At 32.2% G+C, this 26,592-nt stretch overlaps 1 protein-coding gene across 2 annotated transcripts in view; it reads left to right on the plus strand.

The window, feature by feature from the left end:
* LOC126745911 (uncharacterized) overlaps positions 1 to 26,592 on the plus strand; it is a 101,097-nt gene that overhangs the window by 9,106 nt on the left and 65,399 nt on the right. Inside the window, exons 1-2 of one of the 2 annotated variants that reach the window (XM_050453959.1) lie at positions 16,288 to 16,430; positions 19,552 to 19,803. In XM_050453959.1, coding sequence (XP_050309916.1) covers positions 19,559 to 19,803 — 245 coding nt within the window. In that variant the 5' untranslated portion in view covers positions 16,288 to 16,430; positions 19,552 to 19,558. Of the gene's footprint in view, positions 1 to 16,287; positions 16,431 to 19,551; positions 19,804 to 26,592 lie in introns of those variants that run through there. The other variant, XM_050453958.1, reaches the window with a different exon arrangement.

Genomic DNA, 26,592 nt, shown 5'->3' on the forward strand with positions numbered 1-26,592 from the left:
ATACTTTTTTACTTCAATTATATAACGAGATATTAGTGCTAATTCTCAGACAATCTTATTCAGTTATAATAATCAGTCATACATTCAAGGTATAAAGTAAATAATCTTTAATTAAAGTCGATCTAGGCGCCACAATATCTAATCTTTGGACCCCTAGTAGTAATCCATTTCAATGAAAAACATTTCGTTCCTAGACTTTTTATATAGACTCGGAGATAGTGATCGATTTGTAGAAATGAAATACTTTCATTACTTATTTGGAGATTCAACGTTTTAACCAATAGGTGGTTAACTTGAAACCTCGTAATATCTGGAAAACAGTACGATTTTTTAATGAAATTCCATCAATAATTGCTGAATTGGTTTTTAAAATTTCATTATTTTTATGAATTTTGTCATAACTTTCATGAGTAACAGTAAAAAAGAGTGTCGAACAATTCATGTAATTACGTAATAATAAAATTACTTAAAAGTATTATATATATTAATATGCAGAGTGTACAAATAGAATACAAAGTATGAAACAAACATGAATTTAATAACCGGCTCCTTGACTATTATTTTATGCTCTTAGCAGTTATTAGACTTGTTTTGCTAAGTGCCTTTGATCTGAGCTCGTACAAAGTTTAAGTATATTATACGCATTTTATTTATTAAGGACGTTCTATGGATTTACAGTAGTGCGATACTGAATAATGTAAATATTTTTTTAGCACAACGCGTTGCAGTATTTCTTAAAATAACTACAATAAAAAATTAGTTTTATTAGTAATAATTAAAAATTTATCGTCGTCATTAATTTAAATTTATTAATAACACAATGTTGCGAAATACCCCCAACGATCTCAACTGAAAAAATTCCACACGAAGATTATGAGAGCTAATTGAGTTCATTTTTTATCAATTTGATAATAAAAATTGACGTCAGTAATTTTAAGATCCAGTACAAGAATAATTTTTTATTTGTCGTATCAAACTAGATATTATCATTTAAAGTATTGATAGTATACCATTTTGTCAACAACCCATGGCTGATGTATCAAATGTTGAAAAAACATGGAACAGGAGTTCACAAAACATCTTTTAAAGGGAGTAGTGACGCTCGATTTTCCATTTATAATACATAAAATTCTTAAAAAATCGCTGAGCTATCTATACAAGCAGCGTCAATTATTAGCAATACCTTATCCACTTTATTTAGTACCAAAATATTAGGCCTATTATTCGTCACCATTCAATCAGTAATATAGGCTCATATGAATAAAACATAAGCACATGCTTTTGCTTAAGTTTTTTGAGGTAAACACATTTCGCTGCAACAAAAAAAGACGAAAGTAGAGTAAAAGCATGTGCTTCACTTTATTAAGGTAGTCAGAGTTAGCCAAATACGGGCACCCAGATGTTATGTGTTGAATAGTTTCGATATTCCGATGGCATTAATTACATTTGTCCGTTGTAGCATTTGCATTTTTGGTAATTATTTGCTCTAATGACTTGGTCCTGAATAGCTGACATAAAATCCTCAGTGTTCTCCGTTATTTATCAGATGCCTCTTATCTATATGTGGTTGGTTAAGTTCGTTATAATGTCTTCCATGAAGTGCTCTTTGGGACCATTGTTCTTGTTTCTGTGCCTCAGAGAGAATTTATAAATTCACGGCACGACTTTGCAGGTTCAAAGGCAAGTAATTTCCATCAGATATTAGGATAAGTAAGTGAAGTTCAGACGATTGCGCCTTTCTGACAATGAATTCTCTTAGTTTAGTAACCTGGTTTGCATGCAGATTGTCGATATCGATCAATCTGCGTCCACCTTCTCTCTTTGGCAATGTCAGTTTAACAGTTAAAGATCGTGGATGATGATTGTTGGACTGGGGAAGCATTTATTCTCATTTATTTCAGTACAAAATATGCACCTAAGTAACTTAATACTTGTGTATGCCTATATATAAATATAATATTAAAGAAATCTGTTAATCTTTCGCATGTTTGGATTCCAGCTCTTTCTTAAAGTGCTTTAAATGAATAATTTAAGTAGTCAAAAACTACACTACATATACATAAACTTACATATATATATAACTGCAATCAACGCCACTTGATACTAACAATATTAATAATAATAATAATAATAATAATAATAAAAGGACAAGATATAAAGAAGTCAATATAAGGTAGAAAAGAGAAACAATCCAGAAATTAGTTGGTAATCTGCACTATAACCTATTATTTTTTGAGTAATAAAATTACCCTAATAATGACCTAAAACTATTAAAATTTTCATGAATATAATTCTTGACCTTCCAATTGAAGACTTTCTGATTTGTTATATTCTTAATATCAGAGGGGATTAAGTTATAAAATTTTACTGCCCAGTATTTCTCGAAGAACGTAAAATTTTTGTATTAGGTTTCGGACTTTTCCACAAAGATAATAAATATGATCATCCCATTTTAAGAATTGGTCGATTATAATTCCAAGATATTTTGTTTTGTTTGTTTCTGTGATGACTTCGTTTCTTGTAGTGTTGAAAATAATACTAGTAAAAAGTGGTCTGCTGTTATTACATAGAAAAAACCTATATAATTTGTTTTTTCCTTATTAATCGTGAGCTTCTGGGTACATAACCAATCTCTTACCTGCCCATAGCATAGTCCCTGTTGTCCTTTGGATCCCCTGTAGTTCCGTATTTATCCATTTGAGACTTGCGAAAGAATATGTCGGAATAAACATTAAAAAAATTAACTCGTTGTTTATATTGTTCAGTAACTCTTAACTTCGCCTGTTTCCATAAATAGTTGAGTTCTCGACCATTCGAGAACTCCAATGTGACGAAAGCCCAAATTCTTGTCAGTGTCACCTCGCTCTATTGCTCGAATATTTCCATTGGGAAGCTCAGTGTCACCATTAATTATTTTTCCTCTTTCGATGTTTAGGATTTTACATTTCTCAAGACCAAAATCTACATGGATATCGCTCGAAAAAGTGTTGGTGATTTAAAGAAGGTGATTAATCTGTTTCTTGCTTTCTGTATATAACTATATCGTCCATATATAAGAGATAGAAAATTTTGTAACTGATATTTCATCTACTCGAAAGAGAAGATTTAAAGCAAGGCAGAACCAGAGCAGACTGAGGAGGTCTTCCTCAAAAATTCCTTATTGTATACTAATCTGATCTGTTCTAACGGTTTAGCTCTAAACATTCACATCAAGTGAAGTACGCCAATGAGTCAGTCATTTACAGGAACGGAATGAGCATCGGATATATATTGCATAACTGTAATGCATAAATAAGTCAAGAGTGGGGAATACTATGAAACACCTTTTTGTAATTTAAAAAGGTAGTAAATATGTTTCGTTGTTCTGTCTAAGCCTGCCTCAAAATTACAGAATCGATAATAAGTTTTTCTTTACACTCCTAAGACTGCCAAAATGTTATAGTCATCAACATGTCAGTATATGCGGTTAGTAAGGCACCACGTTAAGTTTTTATAAATAGTAGGTAGACATGTTATTGGTCTTTACGATTCATTCATTGGTCTTTACGGGTCATCTGTTTGTTCTGATTTGGGTAACAAGTTTGACCAAGAGTAAGAAATGTACATCCAGACAAAAATATTAACGACAAGTATGTAGCCTAAGTTGATAGGAAAATTTGAAGAACCTGGATGTGTGTTTAATATTTATCGTAATCGCCATTGAGAAAATAGATTTTTCAGTTTTGGGACAAGTAGCAGTTGACAACACCCAAAGCACTCGTGGACTGGCTATTTCTTCAGAAGTTACACGCTCAACAATACCAAAAATTAAGACAATATATTTCACGCGTACAAGATAAAATTTGTCCATGAGCTTCATGAAGACGATTTTGATAGAAGGTTGGCGTTTTACGAATTACGTATAATCATTTCCTAACGTATAATCAACAACGCAAATCTGTTACCTATTTAATTAACGTACACTCATCCTAAAAACAAATCTCGGATAAGTGTACGTTTTATTTACATGATGCTGTAAATAGATATAACTGTCGATATTGGAGTGACTCGAATCCCCATTTGTTTCGAGAGGTATAGTAGCAATATCCTGAAAAAAATCATGTGTGGGCAGGCGGAAATCGGATTGTAGAACCTTTATTTATTCCTGGAAACTTAACGGGCGAGACATTCGTGGTTATGTTAGAAAATACAAATGAATCGTATTAAGTGGTCTCATTTTCTAAATAAGTAGATCGGCAGCCGAGGCCCCATTGAATGGCCACCGAGATCTCCGGACTTAGTCCTTTAGATTACTTTCTTTGGGATCATTTGAAAAGTAAAGTTTTTAGTACCAAGCCAAATTCCACTTAAGATCTTCGGGAGCGGATTACGGCTGAATGTAGACAAATAATTCAAGAGATGCTGGAAAATGTGAGGAATAGATGTGAATGGATGTTTTAATTTTTTGTATAATAAAGTTAGTTACATAGTTACTAATAGCTACTAAAAACATAAAATGAATGAAAGATTGAAGAAATGTTGCAAGGTAATTATGATGGATATAGATACATCGTCTTTCGCCAATGACACCCCTGGACAGAAGTAAAAGTAGAACGTAATTTATGTAGAATAAAAGATTGGTTTGACAAAATGTCATTAATCACCAACATAGAAAAAATTAAATATATAGCTTTTACTTGATCTAAAAACCCGGCCCAGATTTTCAAACTTAAATATGGAACATCACCTAATTAATAGGTAGGTATATATAGATAATTTGTTAAAGTGGGATATTTATTTTGACAAGGTAATTAAGAAGCTGAGATCAATAATATTTAGGTTTAAACAAATAAAATTGCTATATTGTTCGCTATTACTGTATTCATACATTCAATATGAAATGCTAGGCTGGGGAGATGCCTATGAAACACATTTTAACCAGTTAGAAATAATGCAAAAGTTGTATTTTAAAATAATCTTTATTCAAAAAAAATCACTTACCCTAGTCATTATTTATATTGATTTAAAGTATTAACAATTCCGCATAAAAAGGAGCGAATTAAAAAATGTCGCACAAAATTATAACACGACACATAAAAAAACTAATAGAATGAAAACTGCTAAAAAAATCCTAAAAATTGAGCAACGAAAACTTACATAGCAATTATTAGAGCAAGACCGAAGGACGAAGAAACGCTACGCGCTCGCGCACTAGTTCCCTTAGTAGATCTTCTTTTCCATAGTTAGGCAATGTCGCAAGACTGTAAATGTGCTCTAACTGTTTATTCATTTAATAATTTGTTTTTTTTTTACTTAGTTGTATTTTCAGCAATTATTGAATAAACTATTTTTGAATTTGATCAAGCGAATTTTTGGGGCCTTACATTTGTCGTATTCCAATCGAGATTCGAAATACAGTACACATAGAGGTTTTAAAGAAAATACTATTATAAAAAAGGATACTTTCATTAACAAAATAAACTTGTTACAATATTAATATGTAGTAGCAAAATGTAAGCACAATCAAAATTTAATAAATATCGAAAGCCACAGCTGATCAAGTAAAGATCTTTTTTCCTTCTGGATCACCGCCTTTTACGGTCTTTATAACGCACCTCCACATAAATAGGTTCCGTAGAAGCTATAGAAGTCCTTCTATTTTCAACTATTGTGCTGTAAACAACTGCAATATGATGTACCAACTGCTTCCCTTTATTAGTGCCTGCTCAGCTGTACGCCCGCTCTTCCTATTGAGGTTTGGTGTTTAATCTTGAGACAACTGGATCAGAAGTCTTTACTATCAGCGGTAAGAGCTAATTTGTTTCACTTAATTGCTCAGGAGGATCCTGTTTTACGGAAGACGGTCAAACAAGGGATCAGGCAGGAACAACAAGAAATTCTTTGTATTCTAACGAAACCTGGTAAAAGTGCAGCTGTGACTAGAAAAGAACATGCCCAACTATATGGAACTAATAGTCAGAAGAAGATCTCAGTTTGTAAGCATATCTTCCAAGATGTTCTGAAGAAAAATAGAGTACAGAGTAGAGAACATCAATAGGAAAAGTGCTAAAAACTAGTAGTAAGACACATAGATTTAAGCCCTATAGATTGTAAATGCTAATCTTTTAAGATATAAAGTAAAGAAAAATATATTTTTAAGAAAAAGTATTTTTTTACTCCAATAAGATATTCATAGACTGTCGATATTCAAGGGAAGGAAGGAAAACTTGATATATCTTAATTCTTGTAAATAAATAGAAGTAGAATCATAGATATTGTTGCTTGTACGCGAATAAGGTGGCAAATTCAAGGTTTTGTCAAAATTCGATGTGAAGTCATACAATCAATAATAAATGTTCCAACCAGGATATAATTAAATCCATATTTGGTAGCATGAGTAGCGTATCCAGAGACTGAGGTCCTGGGGGGGCAAATCAGTTATTGGCCTAATAAGAATTTGGAAGAGTAGAAAAAGTAAATTATGTACAAATTTTTGTGGGCGTCACGCCCATAATTTTTTGTTTGCTACCAAATCGTTACCAAACATTAAATAAACTTATCAGAAAATTAAAATTAGGTACTTTATCGCGTTGAGAAATGTACCTACAATAAATACGCAAATTACACCAATATTTTGTAAAGGATAAAACAATAAACCATAAAGAAAAAAATATATTCAGATATTTATGAAACATTATAACTAAATATTTAAACAAAGTTCAAATATATATATACATATATTTTTTAGACATTTAACTCATTTAGGTTTTTGTAAAAAAGATTTATGTTATATAAATAAAAACAGAAAATAGAAATTGTAATATATCAAGTAAATAAAATATTAATAAGCCGCAACAAGCATATTAAAATAGATTAATACATTTTAAGCAGACAACAAATAAATGGAAGTGAGAAGTGAGCATATGTACGTGTAAATTTTTTAAATAATAATGTCAATTATTTTTTTGTCTTTTTGTCAATCCTTCGGTGTTATTGATACAGTTGGATATACGTATAAAAGTGTCAATCCATTGTATTACGTGAATAAGATTGTAACAACTTCAAAGTGGAAAATTGCCTCTCTGGCGTTGCCGTGCTTACAGGTAATGTGCAAAAAAATTGTAATAAATGTTTGGATAAACGGGTTTTTCGCAAATTTCCAAGGCAGCTAAAGCCGATTTAGGAAAGTCTTCTGGAGTAAAATTTTGAAACTGTCGGTATCAAAGTTTAAATTTCGCAGACGTTATTGAAGAACTAGAGAACTAAGAAATGTATACTTCTACCAGGTTTCTTTTATAATTTGTTAGGGAGAATATATTTTGTGCTGAAACTCTACAGTTACTGTACTGTAATGATTAAAATATTGTGAAGCGAAGGAAAATAAAAATGATGGATAGCTTAGGAGGAAATTCTTATCCTTACCTTAACCCAGTGCGATCCAAATAGTGCAAATACAGATATTTTTCAACGATCTAAGGCTAAATACCAAATACAGTTATTAATATTCGATTTTTGTATTGTAATAAATTACGACAATATTGCACGCTTTATAATATTTTTTTTAAATATTGATTAAAAAATTGTGAAGCTAACAGTTCCGCCTCCTTGATCTCTTGCAATTGCTCTCTTTGCCCCCCCTGGATACGCCACTGGGTAGCACTTTATAAAAACATACCTATATAAAATATGAAAAAGCAATAATCATTGCAGGTATTTTAAATTATTGAATACATCTCTTCCCTTTAAAAATATCCGGTCTTTAATTTTAGTTTTGAAAGTTTTCTGATTTTCGTTCTATACGCTTTAAGTGCTCAGGTTGTTGACTATGCTGAGGTATTCTGTCTTGTGTGGATATTTTGGCAAATTCTTTAATTTTTAATATCTTTAAGCATTTCAAGACAGTATAACTATCACAGATAAGGTCATTCGTTGGATACCGTTTTTTTTTTTAATAATTTTTAGACCCCTCCCTAACCTACAATACTATTTGATTAATGACTATTTGAACTAAGGAGAAATACAAAATTTTTAGTTTAATAAAATTTATATAGTCTTTAAGGTAAACGAATTTTGGAAGGAGTCTCCTGATTTTCTGAACTAATTCGTTAATATGTAGGTCTCATTTTGCTAAATTGTCAATTTTAATTTCAAGGCATTTGATAGATGACGCTTCTAGAATTTCATGATTCTCCAGTATTAAATTTCCAAGTTTTTGGAGAATACCCTTATCAATTATGTCAATTTAAGAGTTTAATGATTATTTGTCGGACAAACTTCTGAAGGAATATTTTTATTATTCCCTTTGTATATATATGTTTAAACATAGTTACAGTTTTAAGTATTTATACTTGTGTAATGGGTTTTAAAATTATTTTCTAATATCTCATTTTTATTTGGAAAATTTCAGAAAAAAGAAAATTTATTTTGAATTCTAAAAAGTGTTACTATCGGCTTTAGCAGATTTTATGAACACCAGGTTGAGTTCAATCAGGTTCACTTTGTGGCTATTTTTATCATTTCACAAACATGACATGTCTGTTCAACTGCTCATATGTCATGAATGAAAAATAAAGTATTTTAAGAATGGATACATAAAAAGGATCTTGGGAATTTTTCTATTACATAACAATCATTAAATATTTATGTATTCAACAAAACTCGGTTACGCACGTTTAAAATATTTTAATTGATTTTTGATTTACCATATCGACGATATATTGTTATCAAATAAACATTTAGAACCGTTTATCGTCTTTTTTACTTACGCCAACCAGGATTTCATAACATATTCATTCTGTGTCAATGCAGCGTTGTCAAAAAACTCGATTAAATATTGTTTTATATACAAGCTAACATTCGTTTATCATGTGATAAGCGCGTGATATGGAAAAGTTGCAATCTTATGCCTTCGAACTTAATAAACTGCATGGGTAAACAGTACGTAATATCACACAAGTTTAAGAAAAACCGAAAGATGAACATAAAAGTCTGAATAAGTGGATTTTGTAGCTGTGTTGAAGGTATATGAATTTATTATGTCGGCATATAGTAATAATTCTCATGCTAATATATTTTCGTTATTTAAAAAAAACAGTTGGCATGACTTCAAACTATAAGCTCAAATAGAATAATAGAATAAGAGTATTCCTTAAATGAATTTTTCAGTGAATATTAAAAAGGATCCATCTTTTATTCAAAAATTTAAAATGATTTATTATTCATCGACGAAATAAAAACAATAGGAATTACAGCTATTTATATGACTAGTTAAGGAGCCAATTAAAGTTTGTTATGAACTTAGCAGATTGTACCAAAGTTGAATAATTAAAAGTATAATTAGATTGGCACAATTATGTATCGTGTTTGAGAATATGTAACTTGGATGATGATCTTGTGCTTATTTGTATATACAAAATCGACGAAAGCACCATCACCCAGATCGGAAAACAGTCAAGTAGATCCTCATTCAGGCTCCAATATCCTAGGTTTCAGAAATCTAGACTAGGGGTACAAGATCTATGATTCTACTTTTATTTATTTACAACAGCTCGGAAGTTTTCTTGTTAAAAAAAGAGAGATCTTCGCTATTCGTTCTTTCAACTTTAGGTCCCAAATATAGTTCGTATCTTATTGGAATAAAAAAAAGTCTTGTTTCTTAAAAATATATTTTTATTTATTCTATATCTTAAGAGTTTACATTTACAATCTATAGGGTTTAAATCTATGTGTCTTACTACTCGTCTTTATTACTTTTCCTATTGATGTTACTCTCTTTTCCTTCAGAACATCTTGGAAGATATGTAAAGTCCTACGAACTGAGACCTTCTTCTGAACATTACTTGCAAACAGTTGAGCATGTTCTTCTCTAGTCACAACTGCACTTTTACCAGGTTTTGTTAGAATGCAAAGAATTTCTTCTTGTTCCTGTCTGACCGCTTGTTTGACGGTCTTCCGTAAAACAGGATCCCCTTGAGCAATTAAGTTAAAAAAATTAGAACTTCTTACCACTGATAGTAAAGACTTCTGATCCAGTTGTCTCAAAATTAAACACCAAACCTCAATAGGAAGAGCGGGCAGAACAGCTGAGCACGCACTAATAAAGGGAAGCAGTTGGTACATCATATTGGAGTTGTTGACAGCACAATAGTTGAAAATAGAATGACTTCTAGAGCCTCTACGGGATCTATTTATATGGAGGTGTGTTAAATAGACCGTAAAGTGTGGTGATCCAGAAAGAAAAAAGATCTTTGCTTGCTCAGCTGTAGCTTTCGATAAGTAAACATCACCTTCAGTGCTAGAGAAACTTCTCAGATGCATATAGTGCTAAAGTACTCCTAAGGTAGAGTCAGTAGGCACAGGGAGAAAATGCCAAGAAGATAGCTAAAGATAGCCTTATTATTTTTTGTCAGAAAGGCATTTCTGGAATAATCATACTAAATAACTGAGAGGATGTGGAAGGAGATGTTGGCTTTCTTAACAAATATAGTTGCTGCCTTTATTTGATTACTCCTATATATTGAATTATTGTGGTGCCGCTTATATATTCATTCCTAAATTATCATTCAACATGGCATGGCAAACCACTCATTGGTTTACGTTGGCTATGTTTGGATACATCGAAAGGTGACTCATTTGTCCTCTCCTCGTCGAAGACTACAAGACCATTCAGGAAATACACTATTTAATAAGTTGTTTATGAACAAGTGGGCAGTGTCCATAAATGGTTTCATGATATGATACATGGACCAGAAAACAGTCAAGGGGATACTCATTTAGGCTCCGATATTCTAGGTTTCAAACATTTTTACTAGGGATACGATATCTATAATTCAACTTCTATTTATTTACAAGAGTTCAAATATATGAAGTTTTCTTGTTAAAAAAAGAGAGATCTTCACTATTCGTTCTTTCAACCTTAAGTTTCAAATATAGTTAGATATGAATAATACTATTTACTCATGTGCCTTTTCAATAATATCGACAGTCTAAGGATATCTTATCGAAATAAAAAAAATTGTCATGTTTGTTAAAAAATATATTTTTCTTTAATGTGTATCATAAGAGTTTACATTTACAATCTATATGGCTTAAATCTAAGCCTCTTACTACTAGTTTTTATTACTTTGCCTATTGATGGTACTCTCTTTTCCTTCTGGACATCTAGGAAGATATGTAAATTCTTGCGAACTGAGACCTTCTTCTGACCATTAGTTTCAAATATTTGGGCACCTTCTTCTCTAGTCACAGCTACATTTTTACCAGGTTTTGTTAGAATGCAAAGAATTTCTTCTTGTTCCTGTCTGACCGCTTGTTTGACGGTCTTCCGTAAAACAGGATCCCCTTGAGCAATTAGGTTGAAAAAATTAGAACTTCTTACCGCTGATAGTAAGGACTTTTGATCCAGTTGTCTCAAAACTAAACACCAAACCTCAATAGGAAGAGAAGGCAGAACAGCTGAACACGCACTAATAAAGGGAAGCAGTTGGTACATCATATTGGAGTTGTTGACGGCACAATAGTTAAAATAGAATGACTTCTAGAGCCTCTACGGGATCTATTTATATGGAGGTGTGATAAGTAGACCATAAAGTGCGGTCATCCAGAAAGAAGAAAGATCTTTGCTCGCTCAGCTGTAGCTTTCGATAAATTTATAGATTTTACTTAGAAGATGTGGAAGCAGATATTGGCTTTCTTAACAAATATGGTTGCTGCTTTTATTTGATTACTCCTATATATTAAATTATTATGGTGCCGCTTATACATTCACTCCTAAATTATCATCAACATAATGGCATGGCAAACCACTCATTGGCTCACGTTGGCTATGTTTGGATACATCGAAAGGTGACTTATTTGTCCTTTCCTCGTCGAAGACTATAAGACCATTCAGGAAATACACTATTTAATAAGTTGTATATGAACAAGTGGACAGTGTCCATAATTGGTTTCATGATATGATACATGGACCAGAAAAGAGTCAAGCAGATACACATTTAGGCTAGGTTTTAAACATTTTGACTAGGGGTACGATATCTATAATTCAACTTCTATTTATTTACAATAGTTCAAATATATCAAGTTTTCTTGTTAAAAAAAGAGAGATCTTCACTATTCATTCTTTCAACCTTTAGTTCTAAAGATAGTTGGATATGAACAGTACTATTTACTAATTTGTCTTCTCATGAATATCAACAGTCTAAGGATATCTTATCGGAATAAAAAAAAGTCTTGTTTCTTAAAAATATATTTTTATTTATTCTATATCTGAAGAGTTTACATTTACAATCTATATGGCTTAAATCTATGTGTCTTAGGTCTATTCGTCTTTATTACTTTTCCTATTGATGTTACTCTCTTTTCCTTCGTAACATCTTGGAACATATGTAAATTCTTACGAACTGAGACCTTCTTCTGAACATTGCTTCCAAATAGTTGGGCATGTTCTTCTCTAGTCACGACTGCACTTTTACCAGGTTTCGTTAGAATGCAAAGAATTTCTTTTTGTTCCTGCCTGATCGCTTGTTTCTGATCCCCCTGAGCAATTAAGTGAAAAAAATTAGAACTTCTTACCGCTGATAGTAAAGACTTCTGATCCAGTTGTCTCAAAATTAAAATCCAAACCTCAATAGGAAGAGCGGGCAGCCCAGCTGAGCACGCACTAATAAAGGGAAGCAGTTGGTACATCCTATTGGAGTTGTTGACAGCACAATAGTTGAAAATAGAATGACTTCTAGAGCATGTACGGGATCTATTTATATGGAGGTGTGTTAAATAGACCGTAAAGTGTGGTGATCCAGAAAGAAAAAAGATCTTTCCTTGATCAATTGTAGCTTTCGATAAGTAAACATCACTTTTAATACTAAAGATCTTCTCAGATTCGTACAATGCTAAAGTACTCCGTGGTAGAATCAGTATGCACAGGGAGAAGATGCCAAGAAGATAGCTAAAGATAACCTTATTATTATTTATCAAAAAGAGATTGCTGGAATAAGCATACTGAATAAGTAAAATGGTGTGAAAGTTCCTTGTCAAATATAGATGCAGCCTTTAATTGAATACTCAAGCAAGTAATCTGGTGTCGGTTATATAGTCACTCCTAAATCCTTTCAATAGGATTATGATATAAAAATGAAAATTACAACGTGAGCCAATGTTTTTCATTGGGTAGTTTGCCATACCGCGTGGATGGAGTACAAATGACATTGGATATATCGCATGCCAATGCTAAAGTTGATCTGGTTGGTACATCCCTTTGATGTGTAAGGGGAAAACCTCCTTCAAAGCCATTGTGTGTCAATATGGCATGGCACACCAGTCAATGGTTTACGTTGGCTTTGTTGTTTGGATACATATAAAGGTAAATCATTTATGCTCTCCCCGTTGAAGACTGCAAGACCATCCAGAAAATACACTATTTAATAAGTGTTCATAATTGGTTCCATGATATAATATTCCATGGAACAATGTCGGCTGCCTCGTAAATCTTACTGGTACCATAGTATGTACTGGCGTACTCTAAAATGGATTTTACTACACCACAGTAGATGGCAACAAATTATACTAGAACTTCCCTAAGGAGAAGCGTTTATAACTTATCATTCGGCGGGAAGAGGAGTAGGACATATTTCAATTGAGTTGTAAGGATAAGAGTTGAAGAAAGCCAAAGAACCAAGATCGGGCAATCAAAGATATCTATAGCTACGAGTGGATCAAACTTACTGGTCTTGAAAGGATAAACCTTATGAACTTGACAAACTTCTGCTTAACATTTTAAATCCTATTAACATTTATCTGACAGTTGAATTATTATATTAGCAAGCATAGATTTAAATGCAGGACTACTACTGAAATCTACATGATTTCTTTACAAATCCAACATTCAGTTTACCTTGGATATAATATAATCAAAGTGATGAGAAAAACGAAGCTGTAGACACCAAGATCCTTTACCAAGTCAACATGCTTTAAAGCTGCGTTTTTAATGGAGTATTTAGGGTACAGGCTCCTCTTTCTACTGAATCTCATGAAGCAACATTTATTAATGTTAGGACATTTAACTGGTACCAAGAAAAGGATTATCAAGATCATTTTAGCGAATTTGAATATCTAGAGAAAAGCAGACTTGCCTATACAGTTTTAAATCATCAGCAAATAAGAAACATTTTGACTTTAGAAGAAAAACAAGATCCTTTATAAATAGAATAAACAGGAGATGTGAACCTTGTGGAACTCCTCAAGAAGCCCTAAACTCACCACACATTTAACTTGCTGCTCACGGTTGATTAAATATAATTTAATCCAAGGTATCAAGGCACCAGTAAAGCCAAGCTTTGAAAGTTAATGAATCGAAATAAAATGGTTAAACTTGTCAAAGGCTTTACTTAAATCGGTATAAATAGTATGTACCTCATAATCTTCATGTAATGAACTAAAAATAATGTTAGTAAATATGAAAAGATTGGTATCGACTGAACGAACGACCAGTTGATCAACTAAAATCTTTTGAAAAACCTTCTTCAGAACAGCCTCGACACATTGCTCAAAAAGCTTGGGAATAGAAGATAAGATGCTTAAGGGTCGGTAATTAGACATCGTTTTTATTCACCGATTTAAATAATGGACAAACGTTGGACAGCTTACAGTTTTCAGGAAAAAAACCTTTATTTAATGAATCACTAAATATTTTGTACAAAGAGAGAATGGCAGCACCTTTTTAACACCCTTGAGAATTTCATCTTACCTAAAATTATCTAAATGGTGTCAAATGATGTATATTTTATTATAATATTATATATTATATTATAATTATATTTACATACTATATTCTAGCGCAGTATGCGTATGAGATTAGAAAATAGCATGCTTCCAATTGCTTATTTAGGCATAGTTATCATAAAGTTATATATACATTATTTTCTTTTAGCTTCTTCTTAATAAATTTTATTTTTTTTGAATAAATATATCTTCTCCTTTTTCAAATAGTAGGATGAGTTCGTTGAATTTTCATTATGGATTCAATACTTCAATATGATATAAAGGGTGTCCCATAAATAATTGTAAATATTTTAACAGCAGATTCCTTTTGAAAAAATAACGAGATTAAGTAAAACTTTCCTAGTCCGAATGTCAAACACAACTAAGAAACAGGGTGATAAACGTAATGTAATTTTTTTGAATTTTGGTCATAAATTTACCATTTATTGTTCGGTTTTAATAAAATTTGGAATATGGTTTTCTTTTTTTATGGCAAAACTTTTTTTTTTTAAATTATGTTATAGACTGTCCACAGCATCATTTTGATTTTTTTTTAAATTTCGTAACTTCCAGTAAATGATCGACATGATCCATTTGTCTCAATATATTTTAAAATTAATTAAAAATAAAACAACTAATTTTATGTCCCTCCATATTGAAAAATCCAATGGCTTAAAGTCTGGACTTCGTGCTGGCCAAGGTCTTCGCAATAAGTAACGATAAATAACAATAACTAACAGAACTAACAATAAGAATGCAACAAAAGGTTATTATTATTATTATTATTATTATTATTATTATTATTATTATTATTTTTATTATAATTCATTTTGTCAGGCAGGCACAGCCTAACAAATATTTTAAATAGTAATCAAATAAACTCTAAGTCACAGGTATTTATTTTATTAAATTAAAGTCGGAGGCTTACACGTGTTTCGCCCATACTAGGCAACATCAGTTCCACTTGTGTATTTACTAATAAAAAGACCGAAAAAAGCAGCAGAGAACAACACTACATGATACAAGTCAAGGGTAGAAATTAAGTTAAAATTGGTAAAATCAGACGGATACTAGTTACTACATATTAAAATTATATAAACAAACAAATGAGGTTAGGTTTTAAATTCAAATTTGGCGACTTATTGTGGAGTCACCGTGTTCGTTGCGCTGTTGTGACTGTTGTTTCCGTCCGTCATTTTCTTTTTGGACGTTTGATCCCTAACGGCAACTGTAGGCTTTTATGTACATGATATGGGCAAATAAGATTATCCCTGTACATCATACTACAAAAATCTTTTTAGAAATTTAATTGTTGCCAGATGTGTATATGAACTACGGCAAATTATTATAATGGTACTTGTTTACACCGTACACATTATCCAAAATAGCGTGTTATCTGCTCATCTAAAACAGTTTCCGAGCCGCTCATAAGTGTGTTATGTAAATATATTATGTGTCGATTAAAGGTCTTATTACAACTTGCGCAGCTCGTACCGTGATTGTTGATATTTTATTGATATGAATGAATTATTGCGAAATCATAATTTCGTATTCGTTTTTTTATCACGGGCGACGCGCAACTTTGGTTAGTTTGCTGTGGTCCGGGGATCTTGTTGGGAAGCTACAACATTCAAGCCCTAGTAGTCATTTAAGTGCACCTGTGACAAGTTTCTTTTGAGAGTTGCAAAAATTATAGGGTATGTCAGTAATAATATGTTTTTTTTTTATTAAGTTTAAAATAACTTTTATTTTTTTAAATTTTCTTAAACAAAACGGCTGTGTTTAAAAATTCTTTCATCCATATGTGACGCTGGAGCTGGAACTAAATAAATGTGTGTATATTCATAATTATTTTATATGTGTTACATATATCAAATAAGTCGAAGCAAAAATTGTAATTCGACACCGTAGAGGCCCCACTTTACTTATCTAATTTATTACCATCGGCCTCTCTCTTAAATTTGAATGACGATGGATATTTTTTTTTGGCTTTTCTTGTCTTAGTTAGATTTTTAGGGACTTTAAATAGTTAGTTCCTTTAGAACCGTTTTCAATAGAAGATAAAACAATCTGCGTGTTTTATTTCGTACCCATCCTATTATATTTTTAATAATATGTATAAAGGGTGCCAATTTCTCGGAAATCGTATAAAGTCGTTAAAGTTACATAATTTGATTACTAAAATGCCGTTCAAAAAATTTTTATTTTTTAACTTTTCGGATTTTAAGCGGCATTTAGATGAGCCTCGAATTACGCCACTTTAAGCGCAGTAGATGCTTTGAAAAGATGTTTGCATGAAATTGTTTAATAATAAAATCTTTTTTAACGTAGATGTCGATAAAACGTAAATTTTTTTGAACAGCAGTATTAGTTCCACCAAACTTGGCACAGATTCCAATAATTACCAAGTTACATTTTATAGCCAATTGCAAACTTTGAAGCAATTTAAAGCAATTTTCATTATGGATGCTACAATTTCCAATATTTCTGGAGAAATCCGAAACAAAAAACGATAATTAAAAAAAAACGTAGTAATGAATGTTAACAAAATCGTCTCAGGTATTTAAAGGCATAGAGCAAAATAAATTGCACTTTTTTATGACCATTGTTTCGACCTTACATGATAGTAATTTAAAATGAATGATTTATGACGACGTTTTGCTAAGATAAATTAAAGAGTCTTGGAAACATCCCTCAAAAAACGATAATCCATCTCACTTTTGTTGTTTCATTTGCACTCGCCGTTTTCACAAAAAAAGTTTATTGCAATACCTACTAATGTCGACTACTAATGTCGCCAATGTCTATTTTTACTATTTATTTCTCAGGTGTTACACAATAATTATTACAATATAATCATAGAGTACCCAATACGCTATCAAAAAAAGATTTAATGGGTCAATTATGTAAGACAATATATTAGAGATTAAGTATAATATATTTAGTCCTATTTTGAGAATTGAATGCTCGATACTAACAATGTTTATTTCACTGTTATCAACAAATTAACAAGGGTAGGGGTAGAATTTAAGTCAATTGTAAAGTAGGTTTATAATTTATTGTCTTAAAAGGGATCCTGATACAATTTGTTTTTGTGCTGCTTTAGCACAACACTGTCCATGGTATGTATTTTGCTTTTTACATTTTACATTTTGAGGATATGATACAAAAATTACAATTTATCAAATTTATAAATTAATTATTTATAGACATAAGAACTATATTTCTCAAAAATATGCCCTAAAAATTTTACGTTTACTACCTACTTTTTTGTACAGAGGGACCCCAAAAATGTTAGGGGTGTGGTAATATATAAAAACTAACCCTGTAATTAAAATATTCTTTATGGAGAGTATGATATTAAAAATTAGTTGACACTGATGTATACCCTAAATTCTAGATGTCATCGGTCCTTTTTCTTAAATATTCAAAGAGAATCCCTGGATCTTACTCCCATCTTATCGAGGTCCTCCTTGAGTAGTGACCTGGTAGAATGGAAGTTGTTTCACTTATTGTGCTTTTGGTACTTCCTAGCAGCAAAGCACTGATGATACCTTTAGTCAGACCTAGTAAAAAGTGGTATAGCATAATTATGTTCATTCTGAACATTATATTGAGATTGCTGGATTATGATAGCAGGTAATAAAGTCAATGTATCTTCCCAAGGTACTTGTGCCTCAAACAGTACTGGGGCATTTTGAATAATACTTGGGCCAGCAATTGGGAAAGCACACTTTCTTAAATGAGTATGTATAGTACTCGTAAATGAAATATCATCAAAATGGTCTTGACATAAATAACACCTTGTTGAGGTTGGGCTTAAACCAAGTATTTTAAACCATTCGGACCTCCTAATAATGTCACTTTCAGGAAATTTAAAGAAAATTTTATTTTTGTATGAATCTTCAATAGGACAATAGTATGTATTAGAACAAGTGGGTGCCTTGCATTTAAAAATTAATTTTCCTGGTGATGACATTATTAGGGCAGTTTTAAAATGGTAAACAACAATTTTAGGTGACCTACAACATGGTGAAAACTATTTGATAAAAAAAATTGCACTTACCCCATCCTAGGGATCTGAAACCACACAATAAAACAACAAAAAAGCTTCTACCTATATGATGAAATTACACTTTAATGACTTTAAGCTACATTTTTAACTATTTTTTGTTGAGAAAAAAACAAAAGAACACATCCAATGGACGCTCAAATAAAAAGGAATAAGCAATGGCGACGATCGATGATGCGAAGGTGGGTGATGGCAAGGAACGAAAGAAAATCGATAATCTAATGACAATTATGATAGAAGTTGGCCCTCGATGCCGTCTAACCGAACTAAATTTCTTAGGTTAAGTTTTAAAACTTGATGATCAGTTTAGGCTACCTTTCAAACATTCTTTTAATATTCATTTCTCTATGAATATAATTGACTGCTTTTTTAGAAATTTCCATTCAAGTTAAAAAAAAAGAGTCTGAAAAATTATAATAGAAGCTAAGAAGCCAGTATGAATTTTATGTGACATATTATTAGATACTTAATAGTCAATGGAGTCTCGAGGTGGTAGTTTCGCTATCTTACCGACATCTATATGTCGAGGACTACAAACTTTTCGGTGTTCTTTCGCCCGAAAAACAATTAAACGAGTAGCAGAGCGCACGAAATGCATACGCGCGCGTTGCCAAAGTGCGTCTTTAAACACCTCTCTCTGCGTAGTGATCGATTCTCCAACCTGTATACCTATAGTGTATACTATATTCTAGTAATAGTCTAATTAGTAATACCTATTAATAGTAATTTCAATTTTTTTCTTGCAGTAAATAGATGGCAGCTCCGTGGCAGGCCCCCGGTGCTCAAGGCCTGTACGACCCTGGGTTCGAGAAGGAGGCCTGCGGCGTCGGTTTCGTCGTTGCGATCGATGGGCGTCGCGACAAAAAGATCGTGCGCGACGCACAGCGTCTCGCCGTGTCTATGAACCATCGGGGCGCGTGCGCGTGCGACAACGACACTGGCGACGGAGCAGGAGTACTTACCGCTATACCACATGATTTTTATACTGCTAAACTTAAGTAAGTACCTAAACAAATTTTTGATGCAGGGTGGTCCAGATCGTAATTGGGGTGTTGTCTTCAATGTCTTCGCAGATTTTATGAAACTTTACAGTTTAAAGTTTAAACAGATGTACTTGTGTACAACTGTAAGGACGAATAGGCGTAAGATACCAACAAATACCTATATTACCCGAAAGCGAATAAATGAAATTTGTTTGCGAAAAAGTTGTGAAATCAGTTGTGTCAGATGGAAAGAGAAAAGAACTGTGCGGCTGTTATTGACTATTATTATTAGAATATCTTATTGTTAAAAAAAAATTCCTAAAATTGTTTGAGATTATCGGAAATTTATGGGCTACATATTAAATGAACTTTCATAAACAGAAGCATCATTGCCAAGTCTAAATGGCAATGGCACAATCAAGAATTCGTATTGGCCATCTAGAGTTACAGAAGCTTTTTTGTCAATACTATTCCGACTAACAGTTATTTGGTAAAAACCTGAAGCCATGTCAAGAAACGAAAAATAAAAAGCACAATTAATGCGATTAATTTAATTACTTATTAATGGTAATTAATACGTGTCTTGAATACTATTTCGAATGAGCTCACCAAAGTCGTAGCATATTCTATCAGAGCTGTCTTTCTTTTTCGCCTATATAATAGAACTCGCATAAGAACAGTTGTATCGAAAAATATTGGTTTATAATAATTCTGTAACCTTTTTCGCACCCTCAACTGGTGCCAAGCAAACATATTCCTATTAGAATTACTTAAATCTGTATCGATTTGTTCAATATTAGTCTCATACTCTTTGGAAGTCAAGATACAATTTTCACAGATTATAATTGAAACTTTTTTGCTAAAAAAACATAAATGTTTTGACTTATTAAATTTCTCCCAATAAAACATCAAAGAAAATGCCAGGCACAATACATAAAACAAGTTCAAGAAAAATACCTTACATTTCAACCATTGTTTGTAAATTACACAATATAGTATTATCACCTAAATCCTTTAAAGACAACATACAGCCTTGTATATATTTTCCGTTTTAAAAAATTGAAATAATATGTTTAATGAAGGAACAGTCAGAACTTGAATCAAACAGAAAATGTACAATGTTGTCATTTTTTTGTTTTCATTTGGCTTTGCGGCAATACCTGCACCTCTACCAAATTGACCTGCCTTTAGTAGAAGATTATTTTCCTTTATCAGGACAACTGGTTGGAGTATGCCCTGGTTTTCACAAGAAAAACACAACAGGCTTTACGTTTTTGCCATCGTGCCGTTTATTGACAAATGCATCATTCATTCGACACTGATAAATCTTATGTCCAATTTTGCCACAGGCACTACACTTGCTCACAAATGGTTGACATACTTTATGCTCAATCTGCTAGCGGTGTTAGCATGTAAATCAGGTTACCATCTATCAGACAAGATTCAACCAAATCTTATTTTATTAGTTTTTATTGTACCAGGTGAAATATGGTTTAGGGTAATAGAAACAACTGCATTAAAAGATAAAACAAAATGTTTATTTCAATTATGTATATTAATCTGTCTAATAATCAAACAAAACTTGTCATTATGAATTCAATTTCGATCTTATATCATGAAATCAATTTTGCACTTGCCTTTTTTCACATATCTTTCTATAATTTTTTAAATGTCGTAATGAACCAGTTTTCTCACTCATAGTTGTTTTTAACCATGTTTTTTAACCGATGCAGGATTGAACAAGTTCAGTCTCGAGTAGCATTACTTACTGGTAGCTAGAATTTGCAGTAGCATTTTGATAAGAGGAAAAGCCGTCTCGTTGCACTACAGATTTTGATGTGGATTTTACGTTGGATATGATATGAGTTTTTTGACCGACCTTGCGACCAACCATCGTACTCTCCTAATAAATGAAAAATACTTTTTTTTTAGAAAATGTAAATTTTGTTCCTCAAGAAACTTTACCAGCGTCTCTTTTTCAACAGTAAATTCAGATTAAAAACGTCCAATGTTTGTAAAATGTAAAAATCTAATTATTTTGCGAAATTTGTAATTTTTGCATACAATTTTGAAATATGACTTTCCAAATTCTCCCTATAATTTCGAAGAACGTTAAGAATGCATTCCAAAGCTTCAGTAGCACTATTCAAATCGATAGAAATAGCCTGTAACAGAAGGCTCAATAGCCGCCTTACCGCCAGAACATAGCTCAAACAGTTCATTATTTAAATGATCAGTCATTAATTAAACGACAGTTCATTTAAATAATGAACTGTTAGTCACAAATTATTTTCATTTAATAAACGAACTTCCGATGTCGTTTTTGTATCTTATTACAAATCTTAAATCATTCACAATATTTATAATATAGTCTTCAGTCAAACGCCATGTTTTTCCGATCAACGTGTTTCATAAAGCCCAGTTAAAGATTCAGTGAGGACCTTTCTAAAAACCTAATGACGTTTGGCTGAAGAACCTCCTTTGGCTGAAGTTCCTACAGTTTCCTATCAACAGATCTTTAATTTCTTCTCTAGAACAAATTATCAGTTAGGGCTGGGGGCAGGCTTATATCTGCTTCTGTTCACTTCCAGATGCATTCAAAGAATGATTTATTTAAATTTTCTTGAAACAATTTCTATCACTATTGCCTCTTCTATAATAAGACCTCAGATAGTGCGCATGCCCTCTTTCTGTGAATTTTCCATAGATCCGAAAAATGCATATAACTTGTTTATAATAACCAGGAGGGATTGGTATTAAAGAAGTATTTAGAAACTTACTAATTATAATTAATTATTATAATCTCTTTTCACGAAAATTCTTATTCTGCTGCCATTTTTTATATAAGGATTATGCTGGTTTGGTTTAATGGCATTTCCTCATAATGATCAGCACATTTAAACTTTACTTTATTTACTGCCATAATATTTAGAACTATATATACAAACAGATAATTAATATACCCACCAAAATTGAAATATATAATAAAACTATTTTTATAACTGATACAAGAGAGGTCGTTTGCATTTGGAATCGCAGGAAAACGAAAATACATTGTGTTCGAACATGCCGCTATAAATACCCAAAAACCTAATTATATCTCGTTTGATTTTGCAATATTTTCGTAATCCAATATGATATTAGATAATCCACGTAATAATGGGAGATTAGCATTTAACGCAGCAATTTTCGCACGGTCCGAAAAAAGGTATTTTAAGATCATACTTGAACATTTATTATTGTTTTATTGAACATAATCATCGTTTTATTTTCATTTAAAAAAATAATTACTTTTTATTTACAAATTCTCTTGAGATTATCCGGTTAATAAGTGGATTTTTAAGAGCTACTACTGATATTTAATAAAAAAACAATACGTGAACTTCATTGAGTTGGTATAAATAGGCCTCCTATTCATTGAAATTTTGATGTTTTCACTTGAAAAACAACTTATACATTATGCGTAGAAGATAAACATGTAGATAATTAAAAAAATTGTCATGCCATTCTGATGTTTTTGTAATATAACCTTTTTAAATATAATTATATCTATAAGTAGTGCATTGTTTGCCGTATATTTACTGTTTTTAATTTTATATATATCTAGATACATTATACATTACGAGATATATATATTTCACATTTTTAATCATAGAGAGAACAATGACAATAATTATATAGAAATATATGAAGCACAAATCAGAATCAACGACAAAAGAGGTTAAAGAAGTTTGCACCTGTCTTAAAAATAGAAATGCACCAGGACCAAGAAATATTCTCGCTAAAATGGTCATATATGGTTCAGATAAACTCTTAGATCACCTGCTGCAATGCTTCAAAACTACATTAATACTGGCCAAATAACAGAAGAATGGAAACTTGACACCAATATATAAAATAGGAAAACAGTGATAATTATAGGGGTATTGCAGTGACGGGCTCGATCAGCAAGATCTATGGTACAGTTTTAAAGAACAGGAACAGAATAAAACGAGAATATGCCGACTACGAAGCCAAAAAACAAGCAGGGTTTCGAGCGGTAAGATCAACAACTGATCATCTATGGAACACAATTGCTGGATAAGATGTCAGCTCTCAACAAGGAGGTACATTTAGTATTTGCCGACTTGAAGAAACCATACGACAGCGTGCCACTGGTGAAGTTGTGGGAAGCTCTAATAAAAATGAACTGTCAGATTAAAATCAAAGTCGCAAATAACATCTCGACGGGATTTGCTCCAAATAACAGAGTTAAACAGGAGTGCTGCTTTTCACCAACCTCTCTAACAAAATTTAGGCAGCCAAATGCCAAACGACTGGCTGCTGTCGGCATTCATCCCACTTCCCAAAAAGGCGAAGGCAACTAAATACTCCAACCATAAAATAGTCAGCTTGATGAGTCTCATTCTAAAAGCTTTCCTTAATATCGTACAAGCATGCATATTTAGAAGGACTTGGCACCTTATTCTCCACACAGGTTCTGATTCAATGAGCACGGGACTTCAATAGAGTCTTTGCATGCTTTACAAGTAACCCTAAACTCATCTCAATCCTACGAAAGTGAAGAATCATCGATAGAGATACAGCTATAATATTAAAGCTGTACTTGCCATAGGTATAACAAAAAGCCATTGTTCGAGTCAAAAACTAAACCTCAGAAGATGTTCACATAAGGAGAGGAGTGTGTCAAGGTTGTATACTGTCGTCTCTTCGATTCAACGTGTCCTTATAAAACATAGCCGATATAGTTATAATAAACGGAGAAATAATAAATAACCTGCTGATGACACCTTATGTGGTAATATCACCCAAGAACCATTATCAATACATCAATCGTTCCATTTTGCCCAAGTAAACCGAGACCATCCCAGCTCATTTTCTATGTAACTATCGTATCATAGCTTTGCAGTGCCTTTTAGTTTGTTTAAGGCTTGGAAGATCGTAATACTGTCGGACCACTTATATGTTTTGGCATTATATTGGACAATTTCTATCCAATCAATAATATCGATAGATTTAGGGTCAAAATCAGGTATAATTGTCGATATTTTTGAAGTTAAACTTGTTTCTGTGGATGGCTGTTCAAAATATTGACGTAAGGGTGTATAACTTACAGTTTTTCGGCTGGTATGTACCTTTTTGTGTTTCTTTTCGTGCACTTTTCTCTTATGCTTTCTATCACTTGAACTACTACACACTGAACTAGTAGACGACGATGAAGACCGATCTCGTCTCGACCGTTTTTTGCCCATTTTATTAAAGTTCTTGGTCACTTGCCCGAACAAAACACCGGCTCAATGTTTATTCATCCTACTTCTGATGTAGACCGTCGTAGGTCGAGGTGCTATTATTTAAATAAAACACCCCTTTCAATAAAACACGAAATATATTTTAAAATCGACTGTTTCTAACAAAGATTAGAAGGGAACTGCCTTTATACTTTTTTAAAGATCATTTTACAAAAACTATAGAACAAAGAAATCACTGTATTATACCAAAAATAAAAGAAGTGCTGAATATTTAATACGCTGGACCCTCAGCCGAGTTTACATTATCGGCATTGAGATAAAGAAAATAATTACTGTGGCGGTCTCTTAATCGTCGGAGTCGGAAATATTGATGTATTGATAATGGTTCTTGGGTGATATGACCACACTTATAGCAGATACTGCTGAAGGACTTCGGAGTTATAGTAGTCCAGTTCAGAGATCTATTAGAATCTTTGATGTGTCGCAGATGCCGTATGTCGTATTTATTGTCGCATGATATACATGTTTAAATGGCAAAATTTTATATAGCTTATCTATGAAATCACTATTTATACTATTTTTTATTTTTCTTTCGAAAATGTCAATTTTTAGGAAGAAAATAATATCAAAAAATTTACCGCAGACTAAAGTCCAAACATCTTACATAATATTTTAAACACTTCCAGCACCCACAGACTTCTCACCTCTTTTTAGCCAGTCTATTAAACACAGATAAAACACCCGCGTTGTAGCGATTCTTACTTCAGGCTGTGCAAGTGATTGTGTATCTCTCTCAATCCCACTGATTTTGAGGATTACGGTTTTACCCTTTTGTGTCAAAAAGTAAATCTTAAATGCTTTAATCCACAGAATAAATGGGCCTAAGTAATTTGTACCACCTACTCTCTCATCACTTATTATAAACACCCCACTGATGGCGGTAAAAGCTAAACTTATTAAATTAAAATTTTTGGTTAAAATGATTTTACGTGCTTAAATCTTATCTTTAAATTAAATATTATTTGGCTATCAACTATTCTGAATTTTTAGCTTCATAAAACCAATCCCGAATAATAAAATTTTAAATACAAATAATTTTTAAGGCCGAACCTGTGCAATTTTTCACGCTTGAGTGGCTGGGTCAGACGTCTAACAAAATAGTACGCGGGCGTCTGAAGTCAAATTTTAAGAACCAAATGTATAAATTTAAAAAAAATATGTTTAAAACATTTATTTATTTGATGGATTCACTAAATATCGCTTAGAATATTACTTTATGACCCTTTCCACATAAAATTTTGCGATTTAAACATGCATGCCATGTGACAATACAAGCAACACCGGCACACGGACTATTCGCGGCACATTAAAGATTCTAATAGATCTCTGAACTGGACTTTACTTATTCTGTTTAAAAGAGAAACTGGAAGAAGACAAACATATTAATTATCAATAAAAACGTCATCGGCAACCTACAGTTTACCGCTAACAATTCCTAATAGCATAGCACTTATATTGGTCGAAACAGTTACATATTAACTTAATTCTACTTATT

Source organism: Anthonomus grandis, chromosome 16 (genome assembly GCF_022605725.1).
Source record: "Anthonomus grandis grandis chromosome 16, icAntGran1.3, whole genome shotgun sequence".
Taxonomy (NCBI): domain Eukaryota; kingdom Metazoa; phylum Arthropoda; class Insecta; order Coleoptera; family Curculionidae; genus Anthonomus; species Anthonomus grandis.